The sequence below is a fragment of the Ranitomeya imitator genome, chromosome 1 (assembly GCF_032444005.1).
Source record: "Ranitomeya imitator isolate aRanImi1 chromosome 1, aRanImi1.pri, whole genome shotgun sequence".
In the NCBI taxonomy this organism is placed as follows: Eukaryota; Metazoa; Chordata; class Amphibia; order Anura; family Dendrobatidae; genus Ranitomeya; species Ranitomeya imitator.
Window position 1 is genome coordinate 887,439,783 of NC_091282.1, and position 13,257 is coordinate 887,453,039.

Sequence of the window (13,257 nt, forward strand, 5' to 3'; positions counted from 1 at the left end):
CCTTTTTATTGGTGAATGTGTACTTCTATATTTCTAGAACGATGAAATTCATGAAAAGCATAGATGCATACATAAATACACTGAATATATGCTTTAATAATGGAGTTTCGATTTGAACTACAGTATATATACAAAATTGGTCGGCACGCTAGGTAAGTGGCCGAAATGGGAAATACCAGTATTTAATGAAGCATACAAATTCTAAGCAATCTTTGTGGCAGAAGAGTAGGTCATGTTACAGAAAAGAGACCCTCGCTGGGAAATTCCTAGAAATCTTTGAAGTGCTTTTTGTTTATCTACTTCGTTTAATCCTTTTGATAGCTGTCACTTAAAGGACTTCACTATGAAAAAAAACCCATTGCAATATAAAGGATAGTCCGTAAACTGAATTTGATCAAGTTGTTTTGATATCAAAGAAGATCAATTATAATTAAACTTTGCCAGATATCTGGCTCAATAATTTTTTGAGAAGCTTAAATTGTATCATCTCCAAATTTCACGTACAAATAGGAATCATACAGCCATTCTGACATGGATTTTCAAAGTTAGTTCACCAGCCTCATCAGGTCCAAGAGATCATTTCACCATGCCCTCCACCCTGACTGGCGCCTGCATTGGGGCTTAGCTGTCAGTCTGTGCCAGGGTTGCGGTTACAGCTTCAGCTCAGTATACTCAGAGCGGTGACTGATCTGGTGCTGTCCCTGTGACTGAAACCCGGACACGGCATGGGGAAATAAAGTTTTATTTTTTCTCCCCACTGCGTCCAGCTATGTGCACTCACCAGACAGATTAGCAATGCTGTTAGCATGCAGATTAACCCCATCTGCAGGTTAATAGCAATTTTTCTGTTGACTGGTCCCCTATATCACCAGCATTTCTAGCTTCCATTATAAACACCCTGCCTGACAGACCCTTTATTACACTTGATGCTTTATCAAAAAATCTGTTTATGTAGTTCTAAAGTCCATTTATCATATGCAAATTAACCCTTTAACTATTCGATGTGACTCTTGTTTTCTCAGACTATTATCACTCCCTCTGGACATGATACCATCATTTGTAAGAGCCAGGGTCATCGCCAGCTCCCTGCAATTCTCCCAAAATGACCGCGACTTTCTTTCATACAAGTCATTGTGTCTCTGCCGGGTGTATGCTTCTCTCCTTCTGAGGTGCACCACACATGTCCGGAAGCAAAGAATGAATACGCTGCTTCTTCAGCTCCTCCATTGACTTGAGGCTTCTTCTCTGCTTCTGGGCAAGGAAGCATAAGTCACGCTCATGCGCAAGACTTGTAGTGAGCTGACTCTTACAAATCATGTGATGCATGGAGGGGTTCACTTTAATGTTTGTGGTCCTGCCATTAAAGGGGTTGTTCCCTTCCTGGACAACCCCTTCTCAATACCTGTGTTGCCCTCAGTAAAATAATAATGCTTATACTCGCCTCAGTTGCCAGCGCCATTCCGGCAATGTTGGCACTGGCTCTCTTGGGGATTGCTTGATATTGTTACGTTATGCAATCCCTGCTGCCTATCAGCGGCCTCTTCGCTCTTCCCGACTTTGGACGTATCGTATACATACGGAGTAATAGAGGGAGCCTTTTGAACTTAACAGATATATCAAGGCTGATGGATTATTGGCAAGCGCTGAAGAGGCCCAGTGTTCTTCTGACGAGTGCCGACCACGGCCCATAAGCGAGGTTACAGTCAGAAATTTTGGTAGTAGGGGGGTCACCGTGACCTAAACCTAGCCCTATCTAATGACACTTCTGCTTGCAGTAAGTTTCTTTCCATGAAATATTTCTACCAGCGTGAGGGCGTCTATAAACATTCTCTCTTCCAAGATATCTGCATAACTCTTGTGGAAGGAGCAAAGTCCACCAGGTCTCCAGTTTCTACCGTGACCCGTGTAAATGTCTGGTGGATATGTGTATGCAAATATGCCGGGACTGACTCTGAATTTATTCGCTTGCTTCGGAGTGAGCATTGCAATATTGACTTGGTACCAATATTTTTGCTCTTTGACCACCATGTAAGAGGAGCAGGATTATCAGCGGTTGTGGCGGTTCGTTCAAGAAAACTGATCTTGGATCCAGTTTAGTTCTAGGGACTTTTGCTTCACGGACTGGTTGGTTTTTGCATGTAGCTGGTTCATCTGTTTGCTCTGTGAGTATTGAACGCAGACTTCCCACCTATTCTTCTACTGCTCATTTATTCAGATATGCCAACATTCTCATTCACACGTCAGTATTTGAAAGCCAAGTCAGGAGTGGAACTTACAGGAGTGAAACTGTAATTCAAAGATGGCCACCTGTTCTCTTTTGGAGACACTCATGGTTTTGGCATACAAATACTGATGTGTGAATGAGGCCTTTGGTGGTTTTAGAAGCTTGGATAAAGAAGGGCACGTTGGAAAGCTGACATGGTTTAGGTAATGCAAGGAGTTATCATTGCTTTTTAAGATTCCCCTAAGCCTCCTTTAAGAATATTTCAACATCTGCCCTCTGCTCAGAATATGTACTTAAAATAAAATGAGCTTGCCAGATCAGTGTTCGGTAAGGCGCCACTCCCTGTCTCTATTTATAATCCGATTGCTATGAGCCTCTTGTCACAGAGCAGCCATGGAATGTGCTTTATTCTTTCCACCTGAGCAATGCAAACAACCTTTATATGCTCTGCTGGCACCAAAATCATCTGTTTGCAGCAGGTTTACCAGTTATTACACATACAGGGCATACGGAACCTGTGCTGTTGTACTAAATACAGATTGGGACACACTGGTGATGGCAACCAAAAATGTATTTCTTTATTCTGCTTGCTTGTATCGTGCCAACATATTCCACAGCACTTAGACATTATAATTCAGTATGCCTTTAAGAATACAGAAATATCCATATGATGTCTTTTAGATGCAAGTTTACCCAACGAGTTTATGAACCTGAAGACGCTTTAGGAAAACGCAGTATTTTTCCTGCAGAACGTTCCTTGGCTTCTTGGTGTTTTTGTTTCCCACATCATTATTTTTTTTTTTTTTAAGCTATGTCTGACCATATGATCAACTTGACATTAGTAAATGTATTAATCTTTTTTTATTGGGGATGTCTACTACTTGGAAAAACCCCTTCTGAATTGCTAAGTTTTCCCCCAGTAAAATAACGCCTGTATTCGCCTCCGATCCCGGCGCCGTTTCGGCGCTGTCGACTGTAGGTCTCCTGGGGCTATCGTGACATTATGCCATGCTGTCCCTGCGGCCAGTTAGCACTTACTTCATGCTCACCTCCTTCAGACAAATCAAGACATCTAAAGGAAGCGAGAAAGCAGCTGCAGCTCTCACTTCTCCTGGATGTCAATTGCATCCATAGGAGAATAGAATGAAGCCAGTGCTCGGCCGCAGGGATTACATGACATAATGTCACGCTAGATCCGGGAGAGCCAGTGCTGACACCGCTGGAACAGCGTCGGCACTGGATGTTGGCATACGTATTATATTACTTGAGGGAAACAGATTCCAAAGGGATTGTTCAAATAGTGGACAACCCCTTTAACACTTTTTTTTTTTTTTTTTGTAAGCACTTTTTCAGATGGATTTTGAAAAGATTACACGTGCCCATACCATTTAGAAGGAAACCTACACAAACACAGGGAGAGCGTACAAACTCCTTGCAGATATTGTCCTTGATGGGATTTGGACCCAGTGCTAACCACTGAGCCACCATGCTCAGTGTAGAACGAAATGTCTGTTTCATGCATGTAAAATGATTGGTACCATAGTTTACAGAAATGTATGTAAAAAAGTATGATTTCAACATGAAGGCTCCAGTTTAATTGGTGCTTTGTTTTTGTAGGTCAGTCATGTGAAGCTGTCATTTCTCCAAGTCTTTCATCTGCTACCGAGAAGAAGCATTTTGCCCAAGTTTCATTCTCTGTGGACTCTGGAATGGAAGCTCAAAATGGACTTGGGCAGCCACCTCCATTGCCTGTAAAGAAGTCTATGAATAGAGCTGTATCGGCACCAGATAACTCTGCATGGGGCCGGGCTTTCCCATCGAGAACTGGAGTTAATCCAAATAGTCCAAGGTCTAATCTTAGTCAGTCTGAAAACAATGTCTGTGGAGAGGAATCCACGCTGCATAGCCATCCTTTAAGTCCAGTCGACAGACATGCCATGTTTTCTTCATCGGAGTCCTTGGAAACCTGCTGTAGAGGCCCTGGCCACAGAAATGAAGTGAGGAGCAGAAATTGTCTTCAAAGCCGAGGAACACCAGCTCTGTCAATGTCCCAGCTAAGTGTTTCTAGTCAAACTTCGTCAGCATCAAGTCTTCAGCTGCACCACCTTCTCAGCAACATAGACAGCAAAGAGGGCATGTATGCCAAGCTCAGTGGGCTTTATGCACAGTCAACAAGACGTTTAATGAACAAATGTGAAGATTACTTCATGCGGGACCAAAAGAAGGAACTGCATTTCAATGAAAATAACTGGTCGCTCTTCAAGCTAACGAGCAACAAGCCATGCTGCAACGCCGGGGATGCAATCTACTACTGTGCCACTTGTGCTAAGGACCCTCTAAATAATTATGCAGTGAAGGTAAATTTGATTTCTTTTATGAAATTTCAGATCCAATTTTTTTTCTATCTGTTATCTATATTATCTATTACACAGGTCTGCTACTGAAAAGCTGTTTGATTAATTTCATCTAATTTCCATGTATTTTGGTGTGCTGAAAACGAAACAAATATTGAAAAAAATCCTGGACGTCAGGATTTGCCACAAAATGCAAAATTCTCTTCAAATTTAGTATATTTTTCTAAATTTTTGGTATTTTTTTTTTTATCTTAGGGCTTTGAAAGTCAAAATTACTATTAATTAATTCACATCAATGCATTGAAAATATAGAATACCCTGACTACAAAAAAATCGTCGGACGGATGCTGAAAGCATTTCAAGCTTTAGGTTGCCTGATGAGTTTGAAAGTGCATTTCCTCCATTCTCATAATTACTTAAATTGTCAGAAAACGTGATGTCCTATGACAAAACGGAGGTCATTTTCGGATTCAGTGCACTTAAAAACCGTGACGTGGAATAACCAAAACCGCTCTTAAAAAAATTTTTTTTTTTGCAGACCTGTTATCTAGGAAGAATGCTTTGTTTTCCTGCTAACCAAACAATAGTTGTGCTGCCCATCTTGTCATCTATTCCCCTACATGGATTTTGATTTGAACAGACTTTAGGGTTGCTTAGGATTCAGACCAGATTGGGTCAGTTGTAATATTGAAGTTCATAAGACCAACTTTGGCCGAACGCAACAATTGTGATTGGATCAGCAACTTAATTCTAACGGTTATGACGGATGCTTGACATTCTGAGTTTGAGGACCTCTCACCGGTTTGGGCATGTTATACTGGCTACATCATAGTAGCTGCTCAAACTAGTGAAAGGTCCCATTTAAAGGGGACCTATCACCAGATCTAAAGCGGCCTGTTTTTTGCACATTTTTTTTCCCACTGCTCAGGATTAGGAGCTTTTTTTATTTTTTTAAATGTGCCATATAATTCCAGAGATATGGGCCTTTATATTTAGTACTTTAGTAAGGAGGCATGGCTCACAGGATTCCCTGGGGGCTTGTCTTTAGGCTGCTCTACATAATTACTCTATGGGCACCACCTCCTTGTGAAAAGACCATAAAAATTTGCAGCAAATTTTAAGGCCCATATCTTTGGGACCAAATGGTGGATTTTAATAATTCCAAAAAAGAAATAATCCGTGGGAATAAAATAAGAGAAACGGTCCACTTTTGACCTGGTGATCGGTCCTCTTTAACAAGCTGCTGCCAATGGCAACTGTTTTATCTCCCTTCTGAGTAAATAGCTATATTTGAGAGGGGTAGTAGAAAATATAGCTTTGACAGAAAGGAGAACTTTATTTTTAGGCCATGTGCACATGATCATGTGTCCTAGGGATGACATGTGCCATTGTATGATTCGTCAGGTGTCATATAGAATGTCACTATGTATTTTTTAAGGATTTGCTAGAAAAAAAATCTCTATGCATCAAAATGAAATTCCAGACCTATAGAGGTATAGTAGGGCAAGTTATAATGGCACCATACAAAATCTAAGCACCCTTGTAAGCCTCTGAAACAATGTCTGGTTTGAACTTCAGCATTCATTAAACTTTCATGGAAATAAACTTTAATTACCTTTCGCCACCCTCATTTAATACATTGGCCTCTTAATTTGATTACTTAGGTGAACGTGCAGCGGCTTGTGCAATTACTGCCTAACGACAGATGATTGCAGCTAAGGTTGTAGCACAGTTTATATTAAGAAAACAATAGTTTGCCATGAAACCCTGACAGATCCCATTAAAAGTAATTTGGTTTAGTTAGATTTTCACCGGTAATTTCTTGAAAATATCTCAAATGTGACCAATAATTCTTCCACTGGCATCTGGAGCAAATTTTCAACACATTAACCCTAAGATCAGGTGAAATTGTCTGTCTGATGTGGCCCATGCAGTCTGCACAGTTTTGGTAATATGATATAAGCAGCAGCTACAAATTCTCATATTTAAGACTTTTAAATGGGTTTCTCCTTTCAGAAAACGTTTGCCTGCCGGGTGTGTGTTACCCTCTCCAGTTCCAGTGCTGTTTCCGGCAATGCCCCAGCCTCTGTTGCTTGGCTACAGTCGTAACTGGGGTTGAGCGACCTTTACTTTTATAGGGTCGGGTTTCACGAAACCCGACTTTTTCAAAAGTCGGGTCGAGTGAAATCGGCCGATCCTATAAAAAAGTTGGGGTCGGCCGAAACTCGAAACACAATGCAGTGCATTGGGTTTCCAATGGTTCCCAGGGTCTGAAGGAGAGGAAACTCTCCTTCAGGCCCTGCGATCCATATTTAAGTGTAAAATAAAGAATTAAAATAAAAAATATCGCTATACTTACCCTCTGACGCGCCCTGGTACTAACCGGGAACCTTCCTTCCTTCGAATCAGCGCTTCCAGGACCTTGCGGTGACGTCGTGGCTTGTGATTGGTCGCGCGGCCGCCCATGTGACCGCTCGCGCGACCAATCACAAGCCGCGACGTCACACAAGGTCCTGCAAGCGCTGATTCTTAGGAAGGAAGGCTGCCGGAAAGAAGCAGGGCGCGTCCGAGGGTGAGTATATACCGAATAGGAATATACTCGCCCTCGGACGTGCCCTGCTTCTTTCCGGCAGCCTTCCTTCCTAAGAATCAGCGCTTGCAGGACCTTGCGTGACGTCGCGGCTTGTGATTGGTCGCGCGAGCGGTCACGCGACCAATCACAAGCCGCGACGTCACCGCAAGGTCCTGGAAGCGCTGATTCGAAGGAAGGTTTCCGGTTAGTACCAGGGCGCGTCAGTGGGTAAGTATAGCGATATTTTTTATTTTAATTCTTTATTTTACATTAAATATGGATTCCGATACCAATTTCCGATATTGCAAACATATCGGAAATCGGGATCAGAATTCCGATACCACATTCAGAAGATCGCCGACTTCATGGCCGACCCCACACAGGGGTCGGGTTGGGTTTCATGAAACCCGACTTTGCCAAAAGTCGGCGACTTCTGAAAGTGGTCGACCCGTTTCGCTCAACCCTACTCGTAACGTCATATTGACAGTTCTGCAGCCAATCGCTGAGCTGCTCTGCTTGTGCCGTTTACATCGCTGTGGCCGATGCATTTAAACGAGCAGCACCAGAGACTAATTGCTGGACCTAGGGAGGGTGAGTAAAGTGCAGTTGTTTGTTTTTATTGGCAGGCAAAAGTTTTCTGAAAAGGGACAACCTCTTTAACTCAAATGGGGATTATTGGTGTAACTAGGCCTAAAGCCAAGTTCATACATGCGTGATTCCATGTCCGTACACAGACTGCAATTCCCTGATCTAGCAGCGGGTCTCCTGACCTGAACTTGCATTCTGTGTCTAGGCTGAGGTTGTAAGTTCAGGTCGGGTGATCCACGATAAGCCGTGGCCTACGTTCATGTGAACCCGGCAGAACAAGATATAATCCTAGCTAGTAAGAAATGATATTGACCAATGTATTCATAACATAATGGTGAATCTCCTTTTTTATTTACAGCTATGTAGAACAGAAGACACAAAAGCCCCATTTTATTCCAACCTCTCTTTACCTGTCCATTTCAACATACAGCAAGATTGTGGACACTTCTTGGCCACTGTCCCTTCAAGCTTGTTACATCCCTCTGATACATCAAAAGGCAGTTCAACAAATGAGACGTCCCAGGCTGTTGGCCTATCCTCTGAGGAAGATTGCGTGGTGGTGATCACTCGCGAAGTGCCCTACCGTACAACTGCAGACTTTGTCAGAGAGTCCACATCCACGCATAAAACCCAACCAGAGATCTATGAGCGTCAAGTCTGCCTCCTTCTTCTCCAACTCTGTAATGGCTTAGAGCACTTAAAGGAACATGCCATTATTCATCGAGACCTCTGCTTGGAAAATCTGCTTCTTGTTCACTGCCATACCACACCTGATAAACTTAAAGATGGAAAGTATGTCCCAAGACTTATAGTGAGCAATTTTTCTAAAGCCAAACAAAGGCCTGGTTCTGAGGACTCTAAACTCAAGAGAGATAAGACCAGACTGGCGCCGGAAATCATGGCTGCTTCCCAGTACAAAAAGTTTGATGAGTTTCAGACAGGGATCCTTATTTATGAATTACTCCACCAGCCAAACCCATTTGAGGTCCGTTCAAGTCTTCATGAGCATGAGTATAGTCAGAAAGACTTGCCCCCACTCCGTAACTTGTCGGTTTATTCTCGTGGCCTTCAACATCTTGCCCACTTACTCTTGGAAGCTGATCCAATTAAACGCATTCGCATTTCTGAGGCAAAGCGTATACTTCAGTGTCTATTGTGGGGCCCGAGGAAAGATTTAACAGATCAACCATTTAGCCATGAAGAGGCGTTACACTGTGCCCTTCAGAACTGGATTGACATGAAGCGAGCCCTTCTCATGATGAAGTTTGCAGAGCGCGCTTTAGAGCCTGAACATAACATTTCTCTCGAGGACTGGTTATGCTGCCAATACTTGGCATCTGCAGATCCATGCTACCTTTATAAAACACTGAAACTTATCAAACTTATTACATGATCTGTAGTGTATCATTCTATCTGTTGAAATCATAGTAGAGCAGTTTATTGCAATGACGTTGCATTTTTTACCTGGCATGAAACGCCTAATGGACCTATGATTCCACTGTTTCAGCATAGACATTTCTGTGGTGACATTACACTGCAATGATTTATCTCATTACTCATTTCCATCTGGGAACACTAAATATATCTTTAATCCAATGCTGTGAATGATAAAAATTAGTAGTGAGATATTTTTTTGTAGCAAGTATCATTTTCTGACTCTTGGCAACAATCCACTGCCAGAGTTTTCAATGACAGTGGCTTTCAGGTGGAGCTGTCACCAAGTCCAAAGTTGCCATTTTATTCTCTAATTTTGTTCCTGCTTTTCTAAATCGATCTCCAGATCATTTTTTTACTTGGTGCTCTTTATAGTCTTTACCAAAGGAGGCAATACTCACAGGGTAATTATGCAGATCAGCCAAAAGACATGCCCCCAAAGAATCCTGTGAGCTATGTCCGCTTGGAAAGCACAGAAGACTTTGCACATAGTAAAAAATCCCATAATTCTGAAACCGTATATGGAATTGAAAAAAAAAATGTTGCCAGGAGGAAATAAACTTTATTCCCCCGGCAGCATTCCGGTTTCAGTAACCGGGGCGGCGCCGGTGCACATTCAGTCACCGCTCTGTTTATAGAGAGCGGTTTCTGTAACAGCACCTCTGGCACCGACTGACAGCCGGATCACCAACCTATGCCAGCGCTTCCCCCATGACTGAAACTGGAACGCTGCCGGGAGGAATAAAGTTTATTTCCTCCCGGCAGCAAGGATCTAAGTACAAGCTCCTGGCAGGTTCACAACGCTACTAACCTGCAGATTGACCACACATCTGCTGGTTAATAGCAATTTTTTTTCATTTTTATTTTTTTTACAGGTTTACCTTGAGAGAAAACTGTCCACTTTTGACCTGGTGACAGGTCCTCATTAAGCAACCTAGATATAATTTTTTCCTATCCCTTTTCAATATTGTGTTCACCACAGAACTTTGCATATTAAATCCAAAATGTGACTTATTTAGTAAATAATGTTATTACTTGGCAATTGTCTTATCTTTAGCACAGACATTTTTTTTTTTGTGGAACTTTTCCATTACGCGGTTCCCGATATACATTACCTATTGTTCTACGCGTTAGAGGAAATCCCTCCCAGAGCACTCTGATCCATACTTGAATATTGCATTTGTACTGTATAAATTGAGCAGTAAAACAAGGCTGTGGTCTCCGTAACCTGCCCAGTATACACTTAGCATGGCACCACACACCTCTGTGGAGATCTATCATTTCTAAGACAAATACAGAATGGTGGTGTTGTCCTGACCGGAATGGTAATGTTCATTTTATAGCACAGGTTGCTAAATGAAAGCAAATTTTCCATAAATCTCCCACATTTTATGTACAAATTTATTTCATTTGTGTTAAAAAAAAAAACCAAAAAAAAAAAACACTCAAAGCGAGCCAACACTTGAAATCATCAGATTTCTCTTTTATTTCATCAGGAGAAGCATGCACTGTTGTGTATAGAGTCCTGGTGACTTTAAGAGGGAAACAGGGGCTATATCATGAACCTTAGTCGTTATCGCATGACATAAACAACTACTAGACTACTCTCTCCATTAAAAAGAACAAATTGGTAACATTTTAGAGAAATATCTACTGATCGAACGCTAATCTTAAGTATATGGCTGGCTTAAAGGTATTATGCCATAAATAACATTTATGTACAAGATGGATAATTAATACGACTCCCACTAATTCTGATTAATAGGGTTGTGTAAATGGAGCTGTAGTGAGCATGTGTGACTGCTGCTGCTATAGATTGTGTGAATGGAGCTGTAGTGAGCATGTGACTACTGCTATAGATTGTGTGAATGGAGCCGTAGTGAGCATGTGACTGCTGATATAGATTGTGTGAATGGAGCTGTAGTGAGCATGTGACTACTGCTATAGATTGTGTGAATGGAGCCGTAGTGAGCATGTGACTGCTGATATAGATTGTGTGAATGGAGCCGTAGTGAGCATGTGACTGCTGCTATAGATTGCGTGAATGGAGCCGTAGTGAGCATGTGACTGCTGATATAGATTGTGTGAATGGAGCCGTAGTGAGCATGTGACTGCTGCTATAGATTGTGTGAATGGAGCCGTAGTGAGCATGTGTGACTACTGCTATAGATTGTGTGACTGCTGATATAGATTGTGTGAATGGAGCTGTAGTGAGCATGTGACTACTGCTATAGATTGTGTGAATGGAGCCGTAGTGAGCATGTGACTGCTGCTATAGATTGTGTGAATGGAGCCGTAGTGAGCATGTGACTGCTGCTATAGATTGTGTGAATGGAGCTGTAGTGAGCATGTGACTGCTGCTATAGATTGTGTGAATGGAGCCGTAGTGAGCATGTGACTGCTGCTATAGATTGTGTGAATGGAGCCGTAGTGAGCATGTGACTGCTGCTATAGATTGTGTGAATGGAGCTGTAGTGAGCATGTGACTGCTGCTATAGATTGTGTGAATGGAGCCGTAGTGAGCATGTGACTGCTGCTATAGATTGTATGAATGGAGCCGTAGTGAGCATGTGACTACTGCTATAGATTGTGTGAATGGAGCTGTAGTGAGCATGTGACTGCTGATATAGATTGTGTGAATGGAGCCGTAGTGAGCATGTGACTACTGCTGATATAGATTGTGTGAATGGAGCCGTAGTGAGCATGTGTGACTACTGCTATAGATTGTGTGAATGGAGCCGTAGTGAGCATGTGACTGCTGCTATAGATTGTGTGACTGCTGCTGATATAGATTGTGTGAATGGAGCTGTAGTGAGCATGTGTGACTACTGCCATAGATTGTGTGACTGCTGCTGCTATAGATTGTGTGAATGGAGCCGTAGTGAGCATGTGACTGCTGCTATAGATTGCGTGAATGGAGCCGTAGTGAGCATGTGACTACTGCTGCTATAGATTGTTTTAATGGAGCTGTAGTGAGCATGTGTGACTGCTGCTGATATAGATTGTGTGAATAGAGCCGTAGTGAGCATGTGACTACTGCCATAGATTGTGTGACTGCTGCTCATATAGATTGTGTGAATGGAGCCTTAGTGAGCATGTGTGACTACTGCTATAGATTGTATGAATGGAGCCGTAGTAAGCATGTGTGACTGCTGCTGCTATAGATTGTGTTAATGGAGCTGTAGTGAGCATGTGTGACTACTGCTCCATAAACTATCTCTAGCAGCAGTGGTTGCACATGCTCGGTGCTGCTCCATTCACACAATGAACTCTTGGATCCTTGTTCTCATGATTGGGGGTTGTTCAGCAGTCACATCCCCAGTGATCAGACACTTACCATCGAAGGATAGGGTAATTCTAATTCAAATGTACTTTTTTTTTTTTTTTTTTTAAGAGATTGATGCTCCTTTGGGTGACTTTGTACTTGAGTTGCTGTATGTCCTTACCACTACTTTTAAATACTTGACTTGTTTTTTTGTTACTGACTGTACATTCCCCTACACTAAAAAGGCTGCTGAATGCCAAGAGTGCCACGCTGATCTTCGTAAATATGTATATAACACAGGCTAACGTAGCCTGGATTGCTACATATAGCTTCTATTTGAAGAACAAGAGATAGTAGTAGAAGTCGCTGGGTTGTGATCCAGCATTTTTGTATTATAGATGTACATTTGTTCTATACAATTTATCATTTAAAGCATTTTTGTGGAAGCCTAATCACGTTGCAGTGCAATGGTTTATTAGCTTCACATGCTATGGTTTATTTTTGCGTGCTTTAATACTGTTTACAAATCCCATTTTTCGCATATGGAAGATGAATCGTTTTGTATGTTCATGTGTTAATTTTTAAAATATTGTAAAATAAACTACTTGTTAAATCCAAACTGTTGTGTGAATAATGATGTGAAAAAGTGACGCGTGCCTTCTTCACAGCAGAATTATAAATGGTATATGGCAGACAGGCAGTGATCCAATCTTCAGTGATTAGCCAGAGTAGCAGTATGCTAGATAGGTAGGGTTGTGAATTGGTGCAATTTGCTCTGCCCTACCTCAGGTTTTAGGCTTTTCCCATCTGTGCATGCGCT

At 42.0% G+C, this 13,257-nt stretch overlaps 1 protein-coding gene across 1 annotated transcript in view; it reads left to right on the forward strand.

Annotated features, from left to right (window-relative positions):
• Nucleotides 1-13,056, forward strand: part of PRAG1 (PEAK1 related, kinase-activating pseudokinase 1) — a 45,022-nt gene extending 31,966 nt beyond the window's left edge. Inside the window, exons 5-6 of the mRNA XM_069743130.1 lie at nt 3,842-4,581; nt 8,097-13,056. Of these exons, the coding sequence (XP_069599231.1) occupies nt 3,842-4,581; nt 8,097-9,131 (1,775 nt within the window). The 3' untranslated portion in view covers nt 9,132-13,056. The remainder of the gene's footprint in view (nt 1-3,841; nt 4,582-8,096) is intronic.
• The last annotated feature ends 201 nt before the right edge of the window (nt 13,057-13,257 follow it).